The sequence below is a fragment of the Monopterus albus genome, unplaced genomic scaffold (genome assembly GCF_001952655.1).
Source record: "Monopterus albus unplaced genomic scaffold, M_albus_1.0 scaffold125.1, whole genome shotgun sequence".
In the NCBI taxonomy this organism is placed as follows: domain Eukaryota; kingdom Metazoa; phylum Chordata; class Actinopteri; order Synbranchiformes; family Synbranchidae; genus Monopterus; species Monopterus albus.
In genome coordinates, this window is record NW_018128005.1 from 167,912 (window position 1) to 194,706 (window position 26,795).

General features: G+C 40.4%; 1 protein-coding gene and 7 non-coding genes across 8 annotated transcripts in view; 1 reads left to right on the top strand and 7 right to left on the bottom strand.

Annotated features, from left to right (window-relative positions):
* LOC109967097 (contactin-associated protein-like 4) overlaps nt 1-26,795 on the top strand; it is an 84,299-nt gene that overhangs the window by 43,742 nt on the left and 13,762 nt on the right. Inside the window, exons 8-17 of the mRNA XM_020612452.1 lie at nt 762-1,029; nt 1,897-2,040; nt 3,485-3,656; nt 14,373-14,452; nt 16,106-16,225; nt 16,705-16,905; nt 18,477-18,639; nt 20,410-20,537; nt 20,960-21,130; nt 23,491-23,709. Of these exons, the coding sequence (XP_020468108.1) occupies nt 762-1,029; nt 1,897-2,040; nt 3,485-3,656; nt 14,373-14,452; nt 16,106-16,225; nt 16,705-16,905; nt 18,477-18,639; nt 20,410-20,537; nt 20,960-21,130; nt 23,491-23,709 (1,666 nt within the window). The remainder of the gene's footprint in view (nt 1-761; nt 1,030-1,896; nt 2,041-3,484; nt 3,657-14,372; nt 14,453-16,105; nt 16,226-16,704; nt 16,906-18,476; nt 18,640-20,409; nt 20,538-20,959; nt 21,131-23,490; nt 23,710-26,795) is intronic.
* Nucleotides 4,865-4,947, bottom strand: trnal-uaa (transfer RNA leucine (anticodon UAA)). The gene has a single exon. It is a non-coding gene; the product is annotated as a tRNA-Leu (tRNA).
* trnal-uaa (transfer RNA leucine (anticodon UAA)) lies at nt 9,013-9,095 on the bottom strand. Its single transcript has one exon. It is a non-coding gene; the product is annotated as a tRNA-Leu (tRNA).
* On the bottom strand, nt 9,717-9,799 carry trnal-uaa (transfer RNA leucine (anticodon UAA)). The gene has a single exon. It is a non-coding gene; the product is annotated as a tRNA-Leu (tRNA).
* trnal-uaa (transfer RNA leucine (anticodon UAA)) lies at nt 9,991-10,073 on the bottom strand. The gene has a single exon. It is a non-coding gene; the product is annotated as a tRNA-Leu (tRNA).
* Nucleotides 10,265-10,347, bottom strand: trnal-uaa (transfer RNA leucine (anticodon UAA)). Its single transcript has one exon. It is a non-coding gene; the product is annotated as a tRNA-Leu (tRNA).
* Nucleotides 10,496-10,578, bottom strand: trnal-uaa (transfer RNA leucine (anticodon UAA)). Its single transcript has one exon. It is a non-coding gene; the product is annotated as a tRNA-Leu (tRNA).
* trnal-uaa (transfer RNA leucine (anticodon UAA)) lies at nt 13,254-13,336 on the bottom strand. The gene has a single exon. It is a non-coding gene; the product is annotated as a tRNA-Leu (tRNA).

The window sequence follows — 26,795 nt, forward strand, 5'->3', positions numbered from 1 at the left end:
CAATCATTTTAAGAAAAAAAAAAAAAAAAAAAAAAAGATTGAAGTGAATCACATGCTTGGCTGAAGATCTAATAGAGGCTGTTTTAAGATTGCTTTAGCTCTTATGGTGGCAGAATAGTAACACAGTTACAGTCAGCTTTAATAAAGAGACCACTTTTGGCCATTCTTAAAGGCATGATATCAAAATGAAGTAGAGCCTTTAATGATACACGGTTTGGGTGTGAGGGGGAATTTGCGTATGCATGTGTGTTAGTGAATGGCTTTTGGAGGATTTTATAGCTCACTGTTTACTTTGTGTTTTGCAGTGGTGCTGCATCCTCCACCATGTACTTTCATATATCACTTGAACAGCTCCACAAAGGGCTTTTAGATGTCATTTGTGTTTCCACAGCATTATAATGATAGCAGGCTGATATTCCCTGCAGAGAACTGAGACTGTAATATATTACTGCTGCAGCAATGGCCCTGGTGTCATTACCACTACTCAAAACAATGGACTACAACGGAAATGTCTGTATAATACCGTTCACATGGGCATCCACCCCTCCACACCTCTGAGCTGGGTGACAGTAGATTTTTCTAGTTTGCATTCATGGCTTTTAATCTCAAGGAGACTTGCTGATGAGATCAGTGCGATACAAGGTCACTTTGACACACCCTCTGCAACCGATTAATATTCATGTTTTATGTTGTTTTATGTCTCTAGTAATCAATGTTTTCTGTTCCACCTCCTATGGCTCCACTTTGCATGTTTCTCTCAGGGCAATGTGACCTTTTCTTGCGCTGAGCCAGTTACCATCGCTGTGACATTCCCCGGCCCCCAGAGCTTCCTCCAGGTACCGGGGCCGACGGTGTCCACATTGGGGGGCTTGTCCGTGGGGTTCCAGTTCAGGACGTGGAATAAGGTGGGGCTTCTGCTCACCTTTGACCTCCTCCAGCAAGGGGGCGTGGCCTGGCTGTACCTGAGTGAGGCCAGAGTCCAGCTACAGATTCATAAAGATGGAACGACGCTGCTGGAGCTCAGTGCAGGTTAGTGTAACAACCTCTAAAACTCTAAACCCCTCCTCTCTGGCCCCAAAGTCTAAAAGCTAAACACTAACCTTTAAAACCAAACATTTCTAAATGAGAAATATGACATTTACAGGTCTCTATTTATAAGTACTTTACCCTTATTTTCTTTTTAATCTCTTTTCCTAATGCACATTCCCTTGCTTGTTAACATGTATGTACACATTAAGAGCCACTGTACCAGAATCAAAATCCTTGTGTGTCTGACACACCTGGCCAATAAAGCTGATTCTGAAATTTATATGATTTTACATGGAACTGTCAAGGCTGCATTACCAACCAGGTAAAGTGGGCAGGTGTCTCCAGACCCACATGATTTGGAGTAAGCATGTGGGTCTGCATAATTTGATTAATCTCAGATATGAAGCAGAATATCAACTATTAACCCTGACAGGTCCTCCATCCTATGCCCCTGTTCTTGTAGTGAGACCATAAAATCTAGCTTAAAGACCATTGTTGTAGTTTATATTGAGCTCCTGGTAAACAGACATATAGAGTGCTTTTCTATCATCTATAGTGCATTACACTATTTCCCATTCACCCACCAAAAAAATGCTCTCACATTGGTGATATCACCAGAAGCAACTAGGGGTTGAGTATTCTGCTCAACACTTTCATGTGGACTAGAGAAGCCAGGGACTGAACCACTAACCTTCCAGTTGGAGGAATGCCCGCGCTACCTCCTGAGCCACAGGCACCTCATGTGTTGTTGCAGTATGTGTTGTGTTATGTTTAATCAAAATGCTCCAGTTTTTTTTTTCTGTCAAGTTATCAACACAGAACATCTTTAATCGATAATGAGCATTAGTAACAGTTTTCCATCTCCAGGTTCTGCTCTAAATGACGGTCAGTGGCATTCAGTGGATCTTAACTCCAGATATGGACGCTTCACCATCACTGTAGATAAAAAAGAAGGAGGTGTCAGCAGCCCCTCATTTCCTGTCACTGTAGGACGTCAACTCTTCTTTGGTGGTAAGAGTGGACACTGTATTATGAGTATCAGTTAATATGAAGTGCTGATATAGTACATCAAACTGAAGCATCTTCAATATCAGTGGAAATGCCTTGCAAGTATTTTTGATTAATATGCATTGAAACACCAACAGGGGAAACACAACATGAAGTTATAATAATACAGAAAATGTGTTTGTGTACTCTGAAGTATTATTGCAACACTGTTCATTTTGCGCTTGCTGAGTGAACATGATTTTGAATATTCTTGTTCTTATTGTCTGAATATTTAACAAAAGAATGCATTTAATACACCTCATTTATACACTGAACAAGGTCTCTAAGCTTTTTTTCTTTCTATCCTGATGTCTGCCAAGGTCTGGACTACCATCTACAACTACCATCTTTTTTTTCAGTGACTTTTTCAAGAATAAAATTGTTAATATTGTGTCTCTTCAAATGCAAAGAAGTGGCTCCCTTTTTTCACGATACCTTCATAGTTGAAACTATGGTATAGCTTCCCAGTTCTGTGTGTAATGCTGAGTTTTGGGGAATGTTAGTGGAATAATAGTTTGGTTGCAGTAAATACAGTAATCCTCTAGACTTACAGTAATGTGTATGTATCTCTGTGTCACAGTTGGTGCCATCAGTACCTTCACAGTTGTGTGTGCATTGAGCTAAATTCAGCTTGACTGTTTCATTGTAAAAGTGATAAGCCTGCTTCATCCCTCTCCTCTCAATGCTCTGTACTTCTCCCATGTTGCTCTTCTTTCTCATCTGGTTTTCTTTCTTCTCTCCCTTCTCCCCAGTCTTTTTCACCACAGCATCTTTTCCTTAAATCTGAGCTCTTTTGTCCTCCCTGTGCTCAGCAGTATTGCATTCCAGGCATGTTCTCAACTGCCTCCTGCTTTTTATCATCCTCCACACACAGACTAGTTAATTTTACACATTTGCATACTCACCATTTCCTCCTTTACATTAAATGGACTACAAAGGGCCACAAATCACAAGTCTCTGTGTGGTAGAACACATTTTCCATAGTGTCACTTTATTGTTCTCGTCAGGAAATTAACATAGGTTTTAACCATTATAGAATAATGAACACAGCAAATAAGGGTGTTTTCAACTATTTACTAAACTTAAACTGAATGCTATTCATCACAGTGGGTTATGCCATTTTAGCTTTTGGCTACATGTATCTTAATACACAAGCATTTAACTGTGTTTAATTGTGTTGGATGCTGCTCGTCGGTGACAGTTTATTCTCCTCTAGGAACGTCCAGTCATGATTAATAGTTGTCTATAAAGCACTGAGTAAAACAAAACAAGTCAGTTATCAGTCCCTTGTATCAGAATCTGTGTACTTCATTACTGGCTTGTCCTTATATCCAGTCACTATTGATTCGTGTCACAGCTTTACTGCTTTTCTATTCGCTATAACTGTTTTCTTTACGTTCTCGCCCAGGTTGTCCCACTGAAGACAACAGTGAGAATTGCAGCAACCCCTTTGACATTTTCCAGGGCTGCATGCGTCTCCTCACTGTGGACAACCAGCCAGTAGACCTGATCATGGTGCAGCAAAGGCTGCTGGGAAACTACAGCCACCTGCAGATCGACATGTGTGGCATCACTGACAGGTCAGGACCACCCAAACCACTTTTCATGTTCTACCGTTAAGCCATCGTTTAAACTTCTCTGCCATTGCAGAGGCATTGAGACATCGCTGCAGATACATTTACCATCTTTTGACAAACAATCATATGCGGTTCCAACCACAAACTGCACCTGCTGGTTAGCAATCCCCAGTTGTTATCAACGTTTGGAGCCTGGTGTTTTGATCCCTCAGGGAATGTGGGAAACCTGCGAGTGTTCGGTGTAAACCATGTGGCACAGCTTTACATTGTTTTTCTGTTAAAATAATAATTTCTCCCAACAGAGCAGCATTTAGCTTTGGTAGTGGGTGAAATGAATACAAACACTATAGTGCTCTGACATTAAATATATATTTAGTCCTTCACTTTTAATGTTTGTTGACCACTGTACTAGCTACCATTACTGCGCCTCTGGTTTGATTTGACAGTTTTACACCATACTGAACACAGGCCTGTTTTCTGCTCTCTGTTATTCAAACTGTAGACAACAGACCTCATCTCTTTACTCATTAATAGATCAGAACACTACCAGGAGTTGGATTTCTTTTTTTTTATCCTTTATCGTTATGTCTCATTACACAAGTACACAAGACTAAAATCTTTGGTTTCTTCTTTGTAACACTGTAATGACAGCTCATCTATAAGAACACCATTTCTACATGGAAAGAATGAATAATTGTATAAAAATGGTAACTGCTAATATAAAGTGATAATAGAAACCAGTTAAAACTGTTATGTGGATTTGTGGACAGGAGTCTGTGCAAGTATCTTTGTGCAATTGTGGGTTTATGTAAGTCAAGAAGTTGACTTAAAGAGCTGAGGTGGCTCGGGCATCTGTTTTGGATGCCTCCTGGGCACTTTCCTAGGGAGGTGTTCCGGGCATGTCCCACCAGGAGGAGGCCCCGGGGAAGACCCAGGACACGCTGGAGGGACTATGTCTCTCTGGGTTGGTGTTGTACATCTGTAGGCCAGGCTGTCATTTGTTTGTTTTAGCAGCTGAAATGGTCTATGGTTGTGGTCTCTGATGGTCTGAGGAGCCTTCTTGACAGCAATTGGTGTAGGTCCTGGATGGAGAGAAGCTCATGTCCACAAAACTGTGGAGAACTCTGTGGTTGCGCCACCACACCTTTCATTCAGCAGGTTAGGATGCTCTTAATGGAGTTATTGTATGTGTAAATTGAAGCTCTGTGCTCTACCAGGAGTGGGGTTCGAACCCACGTGGGTATTTACCCATTGGATCTTAAGTCCAACGCCTTAACCACTCGGCCATCCTGGTACTCTTATATGTAAGTTACACTTCATAACGGGGCCTACATTTCCTACTTAAATGAACTGATGATTTGTTCAGAATCTGCTAAAGCACTGAGTCTTTTCAACATGAAGGCAGATGAGTCTCTTAAGATTCTGATCCCACCTGTCAGTGCAACCCTCGGTTTATAAGTGCAGTTCAGGAGGAACATAGGGCAGGTTGTCCACTGATCACAGGGCTGGGGGTTTGATTCCCAGCTCATTCAGTGCACATGATGTGTCCTTAGACAAGATCCTAAACCCCAGGTTGTTCCTAGTGGCCAGCCCAGTACCTCACCACCATCTGTGTGTAAGTGGGTGAACGAGAAGCAAAAATCGTAAAGGGCTTTGTCTGTTAAGGTGGAAAAGTACAGTAAGTGCTGTCCATTTACCACCCACTTGTTTAACACTCACTGGTGCTGCACAAGATGCTTCGTGAAATCCAACATCGTTTCCACTTTGCATCCACTTAAATATCCATAGGTAGAAATGTCAGACACAAAGATTTTATGAATGATCATCAATCATCTTATGTAGGGAATCACATCCGGTGGTGAGTAAAGAGCTGCCACATATCTGCTCTTTGCTTAGGCGAGGATAAGATTCAAGGATGCTTTGTTTTAAGAGAAGGTTAAAATTGGAAAATGGGGTTTTATGTGGGGATTTATGACAGCATGGTCTGACACCCCCCTCTTTGGGACCAAATAATGGTTAGACATCATTTAATTTGTATAGTGAGCTTCCATATGAATTGTCTCCCATTCTTTGGCACATTAAATTGTGTATTATTGATATAGGTAATCACATCGGGTAGCGAACACCAAATACCATACCTACAAGATTAACATGATTCATAGAGCAACTTACAGTATGTTATTGAACCATTAGCACAGTGACAAACAGTCCAGACTGTAAGCGTTCAGACAGTGACACATTTTTTGTTCTTCCAACTCTGTTTCAGCACATTCATTTGAAATAAACAGCACATATTACATTAAGTCTCAGCTTTAATTTGAGCAGGCTTACATCAGTGTAGAAATAACTGTGTGAGATATAGCCCTTTAACACATAGTGCTCAAAGTTTAGGTGTTGCAGAAGTAATAACCTAACTGAATATATGTCCACTTTAGAAGTTTTCAGAATGATGATGCCATCAAAAACTAAATTATAATACTAGCAAGTACAGAGTTAAGTTATTTTGCAAATTGATTTTTGACACCACTGAGTCAGATGTCTGTTAAATTTATTTTTCTTTTCTGAGCTGCCTTGATTATTTTGAGACCAAGCTTTATATGAGACACCACCTTTGTAGAAATGAAATGCAATTTCTCTTTTCTTTGATTTTTTGGCACACTAATTTATTTGTGAGGTGAGGTGGTGTGGAGTGTTGGATCTAGGAAAGCCATAAACAAACACACACACACACACACACACACACACACACATGAACAAACAATCAAAAGCATGCTCACACTCGCAATATTTCCATTAAGGGACAGAGAATTATTGTTCAGTGGAGACCTGTGGTGTGAAATAACCACTGACAGCCCAGTTTGTTTTATTCTTCCTGATAGCTGACATATTTCTCACTAAAATAATAAGCGTCATTTTGTATATCTTACTTGTTTTAGGATTTTTCAGTTTTAATCAAGACTGTTTCAATTAGCACCGTGTTGTTTTCAGTAGTGTCGCTATCATATCACAAATCAGAGAGGACAGTTTAAACATGAGCGTGAAGGTCTAAGCCAAATGTCACAGAAGTCCATCCTATAGTTGTTGAAACATTCCATGTAAAACAGTATATATCAGCCACATGGTGGCGCTACAGCAAAGGTCACAGGATCACATAAATTTGTAGGTTTCATCAGGTGGGTGCCATGAATGTCTGTGCAGAATTTCATGGCAATCTATCCAGTAGTTGACATACAGCTATAGACCACATATGGCAGAGAGATACTCAATGACATGCAGAACAATAGAGGAGCGACAGTTCACTGTTGTGTATCGTTTTCATTTTCATCTCTGTAATCTCATTTGCACTAATCTCATTCCAACAGAGTAAGTCATGTGGAGCAGAACCAACTGCCTCCTGTTTCACAGTGACACTAAAAACACAACACAATTAAAGGAACAATTGTAAATACATATAAGGCAACAGCCAGCAGTTATATACATACTGTATGTACACATACTGTACATGTGACCCCGGATAGACACAACAGCCTCACATGAGAAGGAGAATTTGCTCCAGTGTGTTTAATTAAACATCTTCCTGTTTCAACTTTTATCTATTTATGATTCAGCAGAATATAGCTCCTGTACAGAGCTAAATGCTCACTGGAACAGAACACAAAATGCTATTTCCCAGTTGCTTCACAGTTTCTCTGTTGATTATATCTGGGGTCAATGGGATATAAAGTTTAAAGGAAATTGAATTATAGATATAGCTTCCATATGTTTCAAAGCAGGCTGTTACATCCATCTGACTTAATAGCAGTGTAACCCCATGTAATGAGTCAGTGTTGAAGCAGCCATGCCTCTAATAAATTTGACCTGTCTGTGTTGAGGAAGGAATGGAGCTGGATCAACTCTCTGATCTAATTTACTTCAGGTCTAACCTCTGTTCACAGTGCAGGCAACATTGTCAAAGAGTCAACAGAAGCCACTTCCTGTAGAGGTGAATGAGGGAAGTGAGAGTTATCTTGGGGACACCTTAACCACTTTTTCTGTGCTCAGGCAGACGAAAATCTCTAAAGTAAAAATGTCTTTTTTATATACAGTAGGAATGCCTGAAGGCTGAGCCAATTAAGCAGCCCAGGTTATTAATTATATTGAATATTCTAAGTGATTTACACAGTCCAAACTTTCACAGAGACTCCAGTGTCACTTGCTGTCACTGAGGATGTTGTAGAACTGGAACTAGAGCTAGAGCGTCGAGCTTTAGTAGGTAAGCCAAACAGATTTTTTCCTATATATGGACTCGGTGCTATCAGTTAAATAGATCAGTAACCAAGGGGCCATGATGGAAAAGAGCAGCAATATAATAATAGCATGTCCTCAGAACAATTGTGAATCAAGTTTTGTACTGATTTTTTTGGAATGAGCTTTGCTTCAGATCCCAAAGCAACAGTGAGCTGTGAAGTTCACAGTTTTCATTCTCACATCCACACACACCTGATTCATACGCTCGGGTTCATTCGGCTCCAAAGACCTGAGACATTTGGCAGTAAAACAAGATCCAACCCATTACACTGAGAAGAATTTCAACATGGTCCCTCAGCCAAGCAGAGACAACTTCATCTGTCCAAGCAATTTTTTTAAATTTTTTTTTAAACCAATTGGAGCATATCAGTAGTGGGGTTTGAACCCACATGGGCATTAGAGCTTAGTTATAATACCTTGACCACTCAGCCATCCTGGCTTTCATGGGCTTGTTAACAAAAAGAAAAATAGTATCAATATTAAAATGCCCCACAAACTAATCTAGAATGTTGACAAAATTAATTTTGGAGGTTCATAAACACTGTGCTGAATTGGCAGGAACCCAAATGCCTGGTGCTCAACATCAGACGTCTGAAAGCAGTCAAAGAAAATGCAAACATCTTGAGGTTACGCACACAGGAGATGAGCTTTGTATCAACAATACATACCAGTAATGATCTCACGGTAAGACATACTGTACATTTTGCAGCAGCTATTTCACATTGCCACACTCACAGTGTACAGTATTTAGAAAAAATATATACCACCAGCCAACAGTATAGGATTAGTATAGTCACATGTCTCCTGAAATGTTTCTAAGTAACTCCTTTTTTAGGGATCATGTTTGATTGTTGGATAATACTCTGATGCGATGTCTTTTTGAATGATTGAAGCGCTATAGTTTTTTTATAGGCAAAACAGGTAATTTTTATTGTTTGGAGCACATAGCAAAGCACAGCACTGGTATTTAAAGTCTGCTTGACCCACTACTAGGCTTAGTGATTCTGTGGGGGCAGCACCAGCCACTGAGAAGTGATGCCTAACTGTAGAAGCACCTTGCCAACAAACACCATACCAGGAGTGGGGTTCGAACCCACGTGGGTATTTACCCATTGGATCTTAAGTCCAACGCCTTAACCACTCGGCCATCCTGGTACTCTTATATGTCTGTTATTCAAACTGTAGACAACAGACCTCATCTCTTTACTCATTAATAGATCAGAACACTACCAGGAGTTGGATTTCTTTTTTTTATCCTTTATCGTTATGTCTCATTACACAAGTACACAAGACTAAAATTCTTTGGTTTCTTCTTTGTAACACTGTAATGACAGCTCATCTATAAGAACACCATTTCTACATGGAAAGAATGAATAATTGTATAAAAATGGTAACTGCTAATATAAAGTGATAATAGAAATCAGACTGCTGCCCCCGCGACCCGGTTCCGGATAAGCGGAGGAAAATGGATGGATGGATAAGTTGACTTATTCAGAGGTTTTTGGGTTGGTGTTGTACATCTGTAGGCCAGGCTGTCATTTGTTTGTTTTAGCAGCTGAAATGGTCTATGGTTGTGGTCTCTGATGGTCTGAGGAGCCTTCTTGACACCGATTGGTGTAGGTCCTGGATGGATGGAGAGAAGCTCATGTCCACTGAAGGTCTAGGCTGTCTACAAAACTGTGGAGAACTCTGTGGTTGCACCACCACACCTTTCATTCAACAGGTTAGGATGCTCTTAATGGAGTTATTGTATGTGTAAATTGAAGCTCTGTGCTCTACCAGGAGTGGGGTTCGAACCCACGTGGGTATTTACCCATTGGATCTTAAGTCCAACGCCTTAACCACTCGGCCATCCTGGTACTCTTATATGTAAGTTACACTTCATAACGGGGCCTACATTTCCTACAAGGCAACTTGCCAGTCAAAAGTTTGGTCAGAGCTGTCCACAAAACTCTCTGGTTGTGGGTAGAGCTCTTACCACACCTTTCATTCAGCAGGTTAGGATGCTCTTAATGGAGTTATTATATGTGTAAATTGAAGCTCTGTGCTCTACCAGGAGTGGGGTTCGAACCCACGTGGGTATTTACCCATTGGATCTTAAGTCCAACGCCTTAACCACTCGGCCATCCTGGTACTCTTATATGTAAGTTACACTTCCTAACGGGGCCTACATTTCCCACAATGCAACTTGCCAGTCAAAAGTTTGGTCAGAGCTGTCCACAAAACTCTCTGGTTGTGGGTAGAGCTCTTACCACACCTTTCATTCAGCAGGTTAGGATGCTCTTAATGGAGTTATTATATGTGTAAATTGAAGCTCTGTGCTCTACCAGGAGTGGGGTTCGAACCCACGTGGGTGTTTACCCATTGGATCTTAAGTCCAACGCCTTAACCACTCGGCCATCCTGGTACTCTTATATGTAAGTTACACTTCATAACGGGGCCTACATTTCCTACAAGGCAACTTGCCAGTCAAAAGTTTGGTCAGAGCTGTCCACAAAACTCTCTGGTATGCTCTTAATGGAGTTATTGTATGTGTAAATTGAAGCTCTGTGCTCTACCAGGAGTGGGGTTCGAACCCACGTGGGTGTTTACCCATTGGATCTTAAGTCCAACGCCTTAACCACTCGGCCATCCTGGTTAACTGTTATGGTTTTTTGTTATCTGTTCTGAAGTAATCAAGAGCACTTAAATGAACTGATGATTTGTTCAGAATCTGCTAAAGCACTGAGTCTTTTCAACATGAAGGCAGATGAGTCTCTTAAGATTCTGATCCCACCTGTCAGTGCAACCCTCGGTTTATAAGTGCAGTTCAGGAGGAACATAGGGCAGGTTGTCCACTGATCACAGGGCTGGGGGTTTTCTAATCTATTGAGCCTTTTCTTTTCTTACCAGCAAAAGATTTGTCATTGCATCTTGAATACACGTTAATTATTCAGCTGAATGATTAATCCTGTTGCTGTGACCTAAAATGTGACTGTACACCTAAGTGAGCATCTGTCTGTTGTGTAACTCATTTAAATACTTACAGTAGGTGTTTACCTCTAGAAAGATATAAACCACGGGTTGAGTATGTACAAGTTTTAGATTCAAATGTGTATTGTCTAAAGACAGATGTGACAGTCAGACACAACTGACACCAGGCTCATGTACTGACACAGTAAAATTAATTACACCAACACTGAATTCTCTGAAATTGTGCTAGAACTCACACATGCACAAGCTGTAAATATATAAAAAATCCAGGTGGTAAGGTAATGTGAATTTAAAGTGAAAGCTCTGCGTTTTATCTGCAGGGCTCCAGCTCGCTATTAGATTGTAGCAATATGGAGATAAATAGAGGTAAAAGAAAAATCACAATGCAGCAGGCTGCTGAGTCATCACATTTTATCTTCATAAAAGGGAGGCTGCAGATTCTGTACATTCATCAGTTTTCTCTTCAACATTCCTGCCTGAGTTTGGGCAAGCACACACTCAGATACTGTGATAAACATTCACACAAGTAGACGCACTCAATGAAACATCAATTTATGAACACAAAGACTGACACACATACTACAACATGCACATACTTTGCAAAAACCAATGACGTAAAACTGTGTGTGTGGTGGTGGGTGCGGGGGTGTGTGTCTGTGTTAAACCTCCTGGAGGTGCCAGCCGGTCCTGGAAAAGATGGAAAAGAACCATTGTGGATAAAAACAGTTACTCATTGTCTGGTGTTCTTCTCTCTCTCTCTGTCTGTCTGTTTCTCAGGAGAATGAGGTCACATAATATCTACAGGTCAGAGACAGGGTAGATGGTTTGTATGCAGTTGGTATGCACTTCTACCACTGACTGCAAAGTCAAACGTTTTCCGCTGCTTCCCGCTACCTACATATTTGCTGTCTAATGATCAACCACTCAGTTTTTATTGACTAAAATTACCCAGTCATTGGCTGTGGTGAACTATCTGCAGGGCCCCACAGGGCCACTCACATGTGTATCTGACAGATCGATGAAAAATGTGAATGCATGCTTAAACGGATAACTGGTTGCTTATAAATATGAATGCATTTCCTCCCATCATTTTTCATTTCATAGACAGCTTCTGAAATCCTGTGACTGTGTCGCACCCAGTGTGCGATATTTCACCTATATGTAGAGGTAGAAAAACACATTTCAGCAGTTCTTTTGGAATGTTTTTTCCTCTAATGTCACACTTTACTGATTTTATTTTCGGTGTCAGAATAATATATTTTCCAAGTCCTTGTCTCCCTCTTTCAGCTCCCTCCTCCCTCTCCTCCACTCCACACAGGACCGATGTCATGGTGGTTACAGCAGTATGATGTTCATCTTTAAATAACACACAGAGCTTCTGTGAAGTTTCCTGGGAGCTAGATTCATTTAAAGAGCTTTTTAAAACAGTCTGGCAGAACTTTAGAAAAGCAGCTCAGTCTAATCAGTGAAGATCTGCCACTGGGATGAAGGCATAGGAGACGATACTCTTTTCAGCAGAAAACCTTTCCTTTAATATAAAATGAAAGTTAACTCTAAAGAGAATTCTGAAGTAATAAAATTATTCTTCTGATCCCTCAGGGGTGAAGGGTGTTTCAAATCAATATTCCTCAGATGTTATCTTTCCATTCAGCATAAGAAAATTGTTTTGCAAGCCAACAACCTCCCACAGTTTTAAATAAATACAAAAACTGATATAAAAAAATTAAAGCTGTTCTATTTGAGGTCCGCCTACACTGCCATTTAGCCCTTTATTTAGGCATACTGATGGCCGTCAAATAAATAACCTTGAAGAGCTTCGGCTAAAAGTGAAATGCAAAGCGACACTTTTGTAGAAGTCCATTTAGTTTTATGATGTAATTTTCTGTCTTTGAAAGGTAGCAGGAGTTTAAAAGCATGGATCCACAAATCATGTGTATTTTTTATAAAGATGAAGCAGGATAGGCTGGTGATGTTTAGGAAGAGATGCTTTATAACCCCAAAGTCAAATTCAGTTCCATTTAATGCTTTTAAAGGCTCACTAATACTTTCATTATAACTACAGAAAGATACATAATACATTATGCAACATTTATTTCACCTACCTCAACAAAGTATTGTCCCTTCACACTGTCATGTTCACAATTTACAATATTATAAAAGGAAAGGGCCAGTTGCAAACATCAGAAATCCAAACACAAAATCTGATTTGTACATGCACAAGAAGCTATATTCAACAAATACCTTTCTGTTAAATGAATTAGCCAGCTGAAACCACACACACCTCAGTAACAGTGAGCTTGTGGAAGCCAGGTATAACTGAGAACCATTGTTTGCAAACAGTACCAGGAGTGGGGTTCGAACCCACGTGGATATTTACCCATTGGATCTTAAGTCCAACGCCTTAACCACTCGGCCATCCTGGTGCTCATGCAAATAAGTTCCATTTCATAATGGGGCCCATATTTCCCACAATGCAACCTGACAGCCTATAGCTCGGTTAGAGATTTGCGTGCATTAGGATTGTAGTGGTCAATGCAGCCCTGAGCCTGTAGCTTTAAACAAAGACGAGAAGTGGGTTACAGAGGACTGGGGTATACCCTGATTCCCTTAATTGCATCCTCGTGTCCTTCACTTGTGTCTTAGTCCCACCCACATAAGATACAAGGAGAAGATGCAAGGAGAGAGGAATTGAGGAGACATAAGATGTCCTTTTCGTGCCCTTGCCTGAAGTGTCCAATCAGTAGCTGAATTTCAATAAAGGGTTGTGTTGGTCCATAAAAGATTTCAGTGAAAATGTTGACTTCTTCAGAGATGTTGTCTTCAGACATCACTTGAATTTATCAGATTTCACACAGCTACCCCTGGACACACAAAAGAGTTTATACAACTGATTGTCACGTATGCATAGTGCTGCCCAACAACAACATATGTAAACACACTTGCATGTGTAAAATCAGTGCAGCTCTCCTTTAAGGTTGTAATTAGAGTAAGGACTAGCCTGGATTGTTCAGTAATCTTTTAAATTACTCTGCACGTGCACAGTCTGGTTTCTGGCAGCGTTTTCGTTTTTGCGGTGAAGTAGGTGTCTCATGGAGTAGAGGAAAATGTATTTTATTAATCAGTTAATTAACACAGCAAACATTAAAAAGCTCTGTAAACTGAGAAACTGGAGAAGGAGAGATTTGCTTGTTACATTAAGTTATCTTCCTTTGTCCTATTAGTTGTAACATTTCTGATATAAATACTTTAATCAGACTTATTACTGCAAAGGCAGCCTCCCTGATGTTGTTGTAATCCCTTCCAATAAACAACATTATTCTCTATTCACTGTGTCTTCACTAGGAGCAGATCAAGTAGAACCAGTTTCTGAATTTGAAGCTGCCAAACCAAGCTAATGCATCAAAACTAATCTTTAATTAGCTTGAAAATTTGCTCTCTCTCTCCCTCTCTCTGTCTCAGGTGTTCTCCCAGTCACTGTGAACATGGCGGCCGCTGCAGTCAGTCCTGGACCGTCTTCCACTGTAACTGCTCTGACAGCGGCTAAAACGGGGTGTAAGTCACCTGTCAGACAAACATCACCACATGAGCACCAAGTAAATGAGGATGATAGACAGGGAGAGAGTTGAGATGGGACGGATGAAATGAGTGATGTGGAAGTGTGCTAAATAAAATAATGATCATTTGAACCCAGAGACACTGTAAACAAAGAACAGTTTGATAAAATGAAATTAGATTAAATCTCCTTTGCTACAGTCCCACTAACACTCATTAACACATAAATTCATTAATCAAAGGTGATAAAAGGATAAGGATAATCACCTTTATTGGCCAAGTATGTTACACACAAGGAATTTGTTTCCGGTACAGAACCAATGGCAGCCATCTGCTTTGCCTGCTAAACCTATATTGTATATTTATGAATGTTTAAGGTATAACAATACTCGGCTCAGGAGGTAGAGCGGGCTGTTTCCCCAACCAGAAGGTTAGCGGCTTGATTCCCGGCTTATTGGGTCCATGCGTTGAAGTGTCCTTGAGCAAAACATAGAAACATCAGTTGCTCCTGGTGACGCATTACAGAGAAAGTACAAACAGTTCAGGTGTTTTGCAATTAAAATAGTTTACACAGAACATAGGCAATTATTTTTAGATTCAGTATGATTTACATTTGCAAATAGGATAGGAATAAGGATATTACTTCAGTTAAATCCATTGCAGATAAACATCCATGAATCCGCTTTGAAATAATAAAGAAAAGACACTTCTTTTATCTTCAGAATTTGCCTGAGCTATTAGGTTTTCTTCACTATCGTAATCAAGTAGCAGTTATATCCACCTGGGGCAAAAACTAACTGCTAATAGCTAATTCTGTGTACTTCTGATGGTCCCAGTTTGCTAAGATACAAACAAATATAGGCTAAAAAAGCAGGGCTCATGTTGTAGCCCGCATTGTAAAACACTGACTGTATGTCTTTTTTATTTTGTCTAAGGGGGCCCACAGCATCACATTTTAAAGCACTGGTTATCTTTGTGAGTACCATGTTCTTGTATGTTGTCCAAAACTGCAAAAATAAACCAAAGCCGTCCTTCAAGTAGACTTCTCCCTGGGAGCCTGATATAATATCTGCACATATAACATTTGTTTGTATGTGAGTGATAATGATAGAGCGTAGCGAGTGAATATCTGTGACCACACAATACAGCTCAAACCATGGCAGAAAGTTGAGCTTATAGGTGAGATTTACTCTTTGTGCCGATTCCCTCAAGACCAAAGGGGAAGAGTTTCCCACACAGTTCACCACAGGTCACACTTTTATTGCTGATGTTTCAGTGAAATCTTTTTTCTCACCACACTGAGGGAATGTGATGAATTAAAGGCCTTTGGCTGTGCAGAAGAAGGGAGATAAACAGGTTAGCAGAGAGTGGAAACCTCAGATATAGTTTTGACTTGGCTCGACTCTTTGACTGAAAAGAATGCACCGGTGTGTATGTGTGACAGGCCAGTAAAGGTTTAAGATTTTTTTTGTTGAGTCTTTGTATTGTCGTAAGCCACCGCTGTCCTCTCCTGACGCTGCTGCAGAAAGAAAACATCATATGCCAATATGTACTGATTGTATATAAGAAGAAGCTACTGTGTGTCAGACGTGTCGACATTCATGTGATTCATGTTTAAGCCGATCTCATCCCCCCCCCAGCTGTGTACGAACAATCCTGCGAGGCGTACAAACACAATGGCAACACGTCGGGACATTATTATATCGACGTGGACGGCAGTGGCCCAATCAAACCGCAGCTGGTCTACTGCAACATGACAGGTGACACACACACACACACACTTTTCCTCCCATCATCACTCAGCATATGAATAACATTTACATAACTGTAAATGATGATGCTCCTCTCATCACGCTCTTTTATTGTTTCCTTCTCAACCTCGGTCTCCCCCTGTCTGTATCTGCATAGCCACGTAAATTTAAATTACGATGACACACATCCTCTTTCTCTCTCAGTGCTTCAAATAATTTGAATACTTGTAAACATTTTAAAAGTGCTGATATTCTTTTTCTGTCCTCTTGTTTGGGTTTTTGTTTTCAGTTCATGCTCAAGTTCATGTATGATTTAATTATGTTAATAGAAAACGACTCCCATTGCAGTGGCCACTGTTAATCATACATACATATATACCTACATGCATACTCTATATCTCAGTAGAGGCCAATGACAAACGAGAACACACAATATGGATTTATACAATTAATGATCATATTTACTTGTATGTATTTGTTCTCATCAGAAGAGAACACGTGGATGGTGATCCAGCACAACAACAGCGAGCTGACCAGAGTCCGACCATCTCCGGGTGTAAACCAGCATTTACTTTACTTTGACTACTCCTCTGAAGAGGAACACCTGCTGGCTGTTATCAGCCAATCAGAGCACTGTGAACAGGAACTGTCCTACCACTGCAGGAAGTCCCGCCTCCTCAACACCCCAGGTGAGGCCTGTTTGTCTGCTGGTTTTGTCACATGTCATAAATGATAGATGATTTCTAGCTACAGCTTATCTCATGCTGTCAGTTTCACTGTTGAGCAGGTAGGCCAGAACAGACATAAACCATCTGCAAATGAGTTTGTATTTCAAACTGTGCAGTTATTTTAGTTAATTTTGTTAGTCATTATCTCAGAAACACCTTCTTATAATTTTCACTAAAGAACTTGAATTATCTGCTGTAAAGGAGCAAAAGCTTTTTTTTTTTGTTCATTTTGTTTGTGATTACTCTAAAAATTCAAAAGTAGATTTTATCTAATCTTAATCCTTCTAATCTTTTACTCTTATCTCAGGCAGAGCACTCCAGTGTTTTATTTCCACCCTTTTCCCTCTAGTGCCTGCTTAAATAAGAAAAGGCTGTAGACAAGAACTTGCTCTTAATTGACTTGGTAGGTTAAGTAAAAGTTAATGAAGGTGTGGTTAAGCAGGCTGTTTTCATCTGGAGCTCTCCACAGCTGTTTCTCACTCTCAGCCAAAAAACAAAGTCATTCTGCTCTTTGTTTTACATTTACTTGGTCTACATGGATTTCTCCTCTTTAACAAATGATTTTGACAACTTTATGTTTGCTTTGTTTTTGTTTGCGTGTGTTGACTCAGAGGTGGTGAATGTTAGAAAATGAATGAGAATCACTTTGAGGTTTCATTGAATTTGTCTTTGAATTTAGCTGACATGTTCAAAGTCTATATACTGTACAGGAAAAACAGCACATCAGTGTAATAATGCCCAGTTTTATAAGAATTATGTGTATTTGAAAAAGCGTATATCAGTGCTGAAACAGTTAATCGAGTTATTGATTAGGTGAGAGAGACAACCACGACTAGCTTTAGCCCTGCATGTAAAAACACAGCCGTCTAATTCCTTTGAACGGTGCCTGTTGTTTGGCACGACAGGGGTTGCAGTACATTAGGGTTTAGGACCAGTGACCTCAAAGGTATAGTCTGCTGAAGTTTTGAGTTTAGAATGAGGAACAGACAGTAAAACCTGATCTGAGGACCTTTAGAGATCTACTAGTGACATGAGGCTACAGTAGAGCTCAGTGCAGGCAGGTATCTGACCATGCAGGGCTCTGAACATGATTACAAGCATCCCGAGTTTAATTCAAATGGCATGTTAGAAATTTTAATTCAGTTTAATTCAAATGGCATGTTAGAAATGTTGCCTAACAGCAAGAAGGACACATGTTCGAGCCTCAGCCGACCTGGTGCCTTTCTGTGTGGGGTCTGCATGTTCTCCCTGTGCCTGCGTGGGTTCTCTTCGAGTACTCCAGCTTCCTCCCACAGTCCAAAGATATGCAGCTTGAATTTAGCCAGCATTTTGACCATACATGTACAGGTCAGGTTGTTTGGTTCAGCTCGGTGGGCATCTTGTGAAAGGATATGTAAATAAGTTCTTGAAAAAGACAGCCAGCGTTATTAAGGGTTGAAAAAGAATTTAAAAAAGAGGCAGCAGTAGAACATTGTTAGACATGTACAGGGCAGTGAACTGTGTCTTTGTGTGTGTGTGTGTGTGTGTTGCAGAGGGGTCTCCATTCAGCTGGTGGCTTGGTGGTCCTGGTCCTGGACATCTCCAGACATACTGGGGTGGAGCCCAGCCAGACAGCCAGCAGTGTGCCTGTGGCCTGCAGGGCGACTGTGTAGATCCACAACACTACTGCAACTGTGACGCCGACCGCACAGAGTGGTACTGCCTGTTACACACACATAAAGATGATTAGTATTACTGTATGGTACTAGATTAGTGCTAGCTTGCTTCTATATACATCCTCATTTGGTTTGAAAAGTGAGCTCACACCATTCAAGATTCATGCATGTTAAGTGACTGACTCTGAATGTAAACCCATTTACTTTATCATGCAGTCCCATACAGTCCTGCAATTAATCCAAGGTTTGTGAAATGTAGAATTCAGAATGCTTCTGCTTTGTGGTCATTTTTGTAGATGTAGCTGGGTTTGCCTTACTGGAGTGTATCACACAGGGCAGAGGTGGTCAACCATGTGCCAGTCTGCAGGTTTTAACTTATCACTTCAGCAGGTGCTTTCACTGATGAGCTCTCCTTTGCTAACCAGTGGGTAGAGTGTTTGGTGGGAAAACATGCCTCTCAGTGGTACATGGTTTTCCACCATTAGCAGAGGTATGTGTTCTCTTTTATGTTCTGCCCTAGTTTTTATTTTCATTTTGAAGTTTGGCTGTCATGTGTTTAATGAGTAGAAATGAAACCTGAGTGCCTGTAATGATACTTGGCAATTGGCCTCATAAGAGGGTGCATACAGTAACATGTACAAATAAAGGCAGTAAATAAAATACAAGAGAATTCAGTAGCAACAAAAATAAGACAAAGGTACAATAAAAGGATACATCAAAGATTCTACGTTCTATTATATTTTGGTCCAAAGTGACACCATTTCTGCAGACCATTCATCAGATCCTATCATAATACACCACTCTTTTCTTGTCTTGGAGAAATTTTGACAAGAAGATTGACCTGATCAGAGGTGCCTAAAGCTGAACATGGGTGTAAATGGACAGAGCTGCTCGTTCAGCTGTCTATCCCGACTACTCTTTTGGAAATGGCCATCACAGAAAGTGGCAGAGTTGGAGTGTTGAGTGTCAGGATGAATATGATGTAATCTGACTCGCTGTCATCTTATTACCAAGCATTGCATGTAATTTTATCTCGGTTAGGAATCCAGTAAAATGCTCTCTATCCTTTTTCTTACTTATTGGTTTGTTTAAACTAAAACGTATTCATCTTATCATCCTCCTCCCTGTTCTCTTTTTAACGTTCCCCTCCTGACATTTCTTTCTCATCCATGTCTCCTTCTTTGCAAATACTCAAACTTTTTCCTCCATTTTCGGATCATTCTCTTCCTCTTGTTCAGATTTTTCATCTCATACTCCTCACCCTTCAACTCTCTATATCTTCCTTCTCCTGCCTTCTTCACCCTCCTTTCTCAACCTCACATCCTTTTCTTGTTCATTTCCACTTTCTCCCTTTTTCTTTCTGTCCATTGCTTCTCATTTCCTCTTCAATTTCACCTCTTTCTTTCTCCCTTTTCCTCCCATTTTGTTTATCTGATCTTGTTCTTAATTTCTGCTTGTCCCCCTCCTTTTTCTTCTCCTTCCCCATCTTTTGTATTGCTTCTCCTCCTCCTCCACCTAATTCTTCTTCTGTTGCCCACGTTCTCCTGTTCCTCTTCCTGTTCTTTTGGTATTTTCTGTTTTTTCTCCTCCTTTTTCTTTCTCTCCTTCTCTTCCTTTATCACATTGTCTGCTACCCTCTTTTTCCTCGTTGTCCTTAATCTTACTCTTCCTTTTTCCCTCTTATCCATCCTGTTTTCTTCACCCTTTCTCCTACACCACTCCTTTCCATTCCTATACCCTTTGTCTCTATTTATTATCTTCATCCTCTGCTTTCTTTAATTTCCCCCTCTTCTTCTTCCTCCTCCTACAGGACTGAAGACTCAGGGCTGCTGACCCATATGGGGAGCCTCCCAGTCAGGTCGCTTGTGCTGGGCGACATCCAGAGGCCAGGGTCAGAGGCTACCTATAGGGTGGGACCACTCCGTTGTCATGGAGACAGTAAGTCCAACTCTGGTTGCCAAATTACATTTGATGGAGAGATGACAAATCTTTTTCACCTTTTCTCTTTTGTCCAACAAACAAAGGTTTATGTTAGATTCTGGGACAGTACCTCTACACCTAGAAGCTAATTATCATCAGCAGAACTGTTGCTAATGTTTACTTCCTTTTATGTTTTCACACTCTGATACTTGCTTCTTATTAAATGCATTACAAGGTAAATCAAGATAGCATGCTGCTTTTACTTTTTCAATTAATTGTAATTGCTGCTGTAAAGAAATGCTTGGCATGTTTAATTAGACAAGACAATGTAACAGAAATCATATCCTTGTGTAAGCTCATTAGCAGAGCACATTACCTCATTTGTGTGCTGTGTGTTCCCTTTAAAGGTCTAATCAGTGAGCTGTCATTGTGTTTCTTAGAAAACCTCTGGAACGCTGCGTTTTTTGACAAGGAGACATCATACCTCCATTTTCCCACTTTCCACGGAGAACTGAGTGCAGACATCACCTTCCTGTTTAAAACCACCTCCTCCTCTGGTGTTTTCCTGGAAAACCTCGGCATCAAAGACTTCATCCGGATCGAACTGAGCTGTAAGTAGAGCTGTAGGGTGGAGATTTAATCCAGATTAGAATGAAACCTAGGAGTCAAACTCTTAATCTGGATCTGTGTAAAACCCAGAGGGTTCAGACTTAATCTGTTTCCTGGAGGGAGAATGTTGTTTATTTTAGGATGTTGAGTGCAGTCGTCTTGACCTTCATGTCCCACTTTAACTGTGAATGTCACACAAAGTTGAACAGTACTTCATCCTAACCATCTGAAACCTAAACATTGGACTCGTATGTAATTGACCATTTCATTCCAAAATAATACATAATGTTATGAGAAGGACAGTCAGGCTCTCCACATCAGCGTTTCTCTGTAGACCTGCCTTTGTGCACAAGAGCACTCTCATGTTGAAAAAGATAAGTGGCAACCTATGCGTTGCCAGACACCTGAAAATGCACAACTATCTAAAACACTCTGAAAAGTTGGTTTTATAGTAGGTATTATAAGTCTTTACTCAGAAATAACTGACAAAAGTAGTTTTAAGAAACATCCTTCGCCATTATTTATTAAGAATTTAAAACTCAAATCAGATAATCTCTGCCTTCACAGCTGTGGTAGGTATGGTGTGATCAAATTTGATCAACAGTATAAGCAATCAACCTGACATTAAGGCACAGAAATGCATGACTTTACCTTCTTCCAGCTGAGTCATGTTCACTTCAAACCAGTGACAGAAGTGCAGAGAAAAATAGAAAAAACCAAAACAGTTCAAATCTTGGCAGAAAGTAGTACATGGGCATGACTATACCTGATCACTCAGAGTATGAACCTGACTTCGGGGCCTTTTAGAGATTTCTTCTGTTGAGCTGGGGCCTAAACCATGAAAGATACAAGTACGGAGGTGAAAGTGTCCATGCAAAGGCAGCCTAAACTTTAAACTTTGAGAATCTGGTGCCCTTGACACACTTCAAATCAAGAGAATATTGCTTCATTTAGAGAAATATGCTTCTTTGCATTCATTCCAAGAGTGAGACAAGCAGATGTAAACCAATCTCACATCTGTACATTAAGCAGCGCTGGAGGAAAAACATGTTCAGTAATAAGAACCGTATAGACTAGCTGCTCTGTCCACAGTGAGAAAATGTGTTGAACAATATCTACAGCAACCTGATTAATTTGATGTTTCTCATTTGTTTTGGGCTTCTGTTTTTATTGCTTCAGCAATTCCTTCAGTTTGAGCTCTCTGTATTCGGTTTAGTTTTCCAGCCATCACCCATGAGGGGTGTTATTTAGAATATGACAGCAATAACCAAGAGGGTATTATTTAACTTTATAGGTAAAGCATTGTGTCTGGGAAGGTGTTGCGCGCACAGCTCTCTTTGCTGTGGTGTCATTTAAACTATGGCAGAAAAACACACATGGGTGTTCTTTACTATGGTTATGATCATAATGCAGCAAAGTGAGCGGTACTCTTGGTATCTGGTGTTTTATAAAGTCTTATATAAATGCCTTGAATCAGTTATTAGGGTTGTAAGTGGCAGCCTTTTGAAGCGCAGTTAGCCCATCTCACCAATTTAGTTAGAGTTCAGTTTGCTGTTTCTGTGCTGCATTTTCACATAGGTGGGATCTGAAGGGGCACACACAGAGTACAGTACAGGGACACTGCTGCACCAACTGCCTGGCTCCTTAGGGAAATCACTGTCTGTGTAGTTGTTCCAGCTCTGAATATGGCTGCTCTGCTGGCGGCTGCCTCAGATCCCTCTGTAACACTGCAGCTGAGCCTGAGAACAGTTTCTAAATGAAGTTACAGTAGTATGCTGGGATATTTCATTGTGTTCTCTACTCCCACAGTCATCTATCTTCTCCTTCCAAAATGTGTTGCAGAAACTCCAATGCTCTCCAACATCCTCTCCTTTTGTTGGGATGAACATATCAGGGTTTTTGTGAGCTAACTCAAAAGCTATAAGACTGAAATGTCTTGGCTTCCATTTAGTATTGGAATGTTGAGTGATATAATGATGTATACCACAAGAGTATAGAGAGTATAGATTTAGTTACAGTCTCTATGTCGAGATAACTGGATGTATTAGACCGTGGTGGGCAGGTATATTGATCACCAATGTCTGTTTTATGGCAAAGTTGGACAAAAAAATTGTGCAGTAACTTTGAAAATAACTTAAGGAAGTTAAGGTGTCCAAATTTAGATGAGTTAGTGGACTATTAAATTCTGAGCGTCCCCTGTGACCCTCTTCAGGATAAGTGGATGGATGTTAGTGTTGTGAAATAAGTCTGCAGGCCACATTATCGATTTATCTGCTTTCTCACCCTGTTTTTGCTTCTGTTGTTTTCAGAAAAATGCAGCGTTCCCCCTCCGACTGCACCTTGATGTCTCTTTTCTTTTTAGCCTCCACTCAGGTGGTTTTCTCCTTCGATGTGGGTAACGGGCCACTGGAGGTTCATGTGGAGTCGAGCGTCCCGCTGAATGACAACCGGTGGCATCGAGTGCGAGCCGAGAGGAACGTCAAGGAGGCTTTGCTTCAACTGGATGAACTTCCTGCTGCCACACAGGAGGCTCCTGCAGATGGACACTTCCACCTGCAGCTCAACAGTCAGCTGTTCATAGGTGAGCAGGAAACGCACGTGAACAGTAGTTCTGGTGGATTAGCAGTTTGTATCAGAATTTGTTTATTTTCAGGTGTTTGCAACCTGCAAATTAATCTTACAGAGGCATACACATTTCTGATTTCTCTGGGTGAAGCTCCTAATGTGTAGTTTTTAGTTGTATAGAATTAATTCACTGGTTATTTTTGAGGCTATGGACTGCATTTAGTTTAGCAAATATGCTGCTGCTGCTGTGTGTGTGTGTTAGTGTCCAGTGGTGACGGATATTCCTCATTCCCTCTGTAGTATGTCATTATGTAGCATATGTCTTGATGATTTCTGTTTATGGCTGATGCACTAGCAATTCAGGCAGCAGCACTCAATTTTGTGCATAACAATGGAGTCTTGTTGAGTACCAATTAACAGTGTGTGTGTCCACTTTAGTAAACCTCATTCACCATTTTCATTAATGCATTTTACAGAAAGGTACTGTAGCCATGTACTATAATTAGGTCAGATGTGGGATAACTGAATACAGAAGAAATGGAAGGGCATGGATGATTTTTGTTGACAAAACCATGGTATAGACTGCACAGACACAGTTGTTTACTATTTGGCTACATCCCAGTTAAGTATTTAAAAAAAAAACACAGAGACAGACACTGCTATGATTAAGCTACAGATGCATTATCAATTACTGAAAAACTTTTTTGAAAGTTAAAGAACTCTCAAATTATTAATGCAGACTGTTTTATGGAATAACAATGCCACCGAATATTTAATTTTTAGACGTGAAGTGCCAGTATCAGAACAAATCCACCATTAGAGCTTCACTGGAAATATTGTTTACAGTAGTTATACTTCTGTATAGTAAATGTTTGTATAGGTAAATCTTTATTTACAGTATAAACTTCTTATTGATTGAGATCTGAGGCACAGGACAGAAGCAGGTCTGACCTCCTCTTACAACCCTACATGCTCTAGGGGATGGATATGTTCTATAGCAAAGTGATAAACTGGTATTGGCTAAATGCCACCAGCTACTCAGCACTATTGGCTATGAAAGTGCTGAGTCAGTGGTTTCTAAGCGCTGACCAATAATCACGTTCAGTATATAAATATATGCACCAGGGAACAGGAATAATTTCTTGCAGTGAGAAAATAGTTCGGTGTAAATGAATCTGAATGTGTCAGTTATTCACTTGGCAGTTATGTAATTTACCATCAGCATGCTGAGAATCTCCAGTGCAGACTTCATCGATACTGTTTGTCTCTTCTGTTTGGAGGTTGTTGTGTGACTGTTGACTGTGCAGAATTCCTCTGTACATTTACAATATCTTGTTGTGAACAGCTCAGAGCCCACAATTCCTCCCCAGAGATGTACAGCATGTAAGATAAAATCTGGTGTTATTTGGATTCACAGCTCTCAGCACTGGCTTGTTTAAATTAATGAACCATCTTATCACTTGCATTATATTTATTTCTTGATTTGTGTGGCAAACTGCTTTAGCATTGGTTCAGTTATAATCTGCTTTTTAGGTTTGTACAGATTCATAAGCCAAACCTCAATGTACGCTGGTTTATGAGTCATAATCCTACCTTGCTTTTAAAAGGCAGTCGACTCCATTGTTTTAATAAGCCGTGTTACTGTCTCGCATGGATTTATAATCCATAGCATTGTTTGTTCAGTGCTGTTTGTATTATGGGTGCAAAACATCCTTGCATAGCAATTTTGAATGCGTTCACCCATGAAGCAGAATGAATCTTTTGTGGAGGTTTATAATCTATTGTGTTGCCTTGTTTGGAAAGTTAAGTCTTGATATATTTGTGCTGCATCACCATCCACTGATGTGCTTGTACAATTTCTTCTTCTCTGCCTCTATGTGGAGATGAAGCTCCCTCCTGATTTCTTTGATCTTTGCTTCACACTTCCCTTGAAATGCAGCAGTGTTGATCATGGATCATCCTGAAATGTATCATCTAAGCAAGTGTTCTCATAAGTTAGGGTGAGCTGGTAATCCATGTTGACTGCTATGCTTTTTCTTCTAGCCCTCTCTGGTGTGGCATAAAACAGTTACATAGATTTTAAAAACTGTTGTGTTGAGGTGTCTTTTGATTTCAACATCACAAATTCTTTATATCGCAGTGGATCTGGCCTCAAAACAGTTTCAGGGTAAACTGTTATTGTGGAAACTGTATTCCATGTTGAAGTTAAGTTTTTAACCCCTCACTGTTCTGATCTGTGTGAGGGGTGTGAGGGGTCTGCAGAGATCTTCTGCCCTCCTTTTGGCCCGCGAGGTGAGCAGGTCCTCCATGGAGGGCAGGCTGCCACCGATGATTCTTTGTGGAGTTTGCTCCTGTCTTGTGTGGTTGCTGAACCAAATCAAACAGTAATAGAACTGCAGAGAACAGACTCAGTGATTCCGCTGTAGAACTGTTTCAGCAGCCTTTCGGCCCGGTTGTGCAGGAAGTACATCCTCTGCTGTGCCTTTTGATGACGGTGCTGACGTCCTCTTCAAGTCTGAATTTCAACATCCTGGAGTTGGGGTCAGATGGGTAACTGGAGTTGGTTTTCTGGATGAAACTGCACAGGTAGTGAAAGTGTTTACATGCATACTAATGCCCTTATGTGTCATTTACTGAAAGGTAATGTTTCTTTTCAGTTTGAGATTTAGTGGGGGAAAAACCCTGATTCAAAATGTTGTGGGGTTTGTTTTGTTTTTTTTGAGGAGACATTTTAAAAAAGCCATTTTCCTGACGAGATAAACTGAATCATTGTGCAGAAAACTAGGTGCATTGACTGGGTTAAGCAAGCTGTGATTATGATTAACATGCTAATACATTTACATATTTACATAAGAGATGTGAGCAGCGCCTTTATGAGGAAAGGTCACATTATTAGAATGCAGGAGAGCGGTGTCATTTGTGAATTGTAGTTTATAGTTTCCTCAGTTTTAACACAAATGTTAATTATTTTCAGAAGACTTAAGACTGGAAACCAATCTTCAATGTGTTGTGTCACATGAAATGTTGAGGAAAGTTTCATATCCTGTGTTGCTTAGTTGGTTCAATAATTCACACCAGTCAAATCAGAGAGAGGAGGCCGAC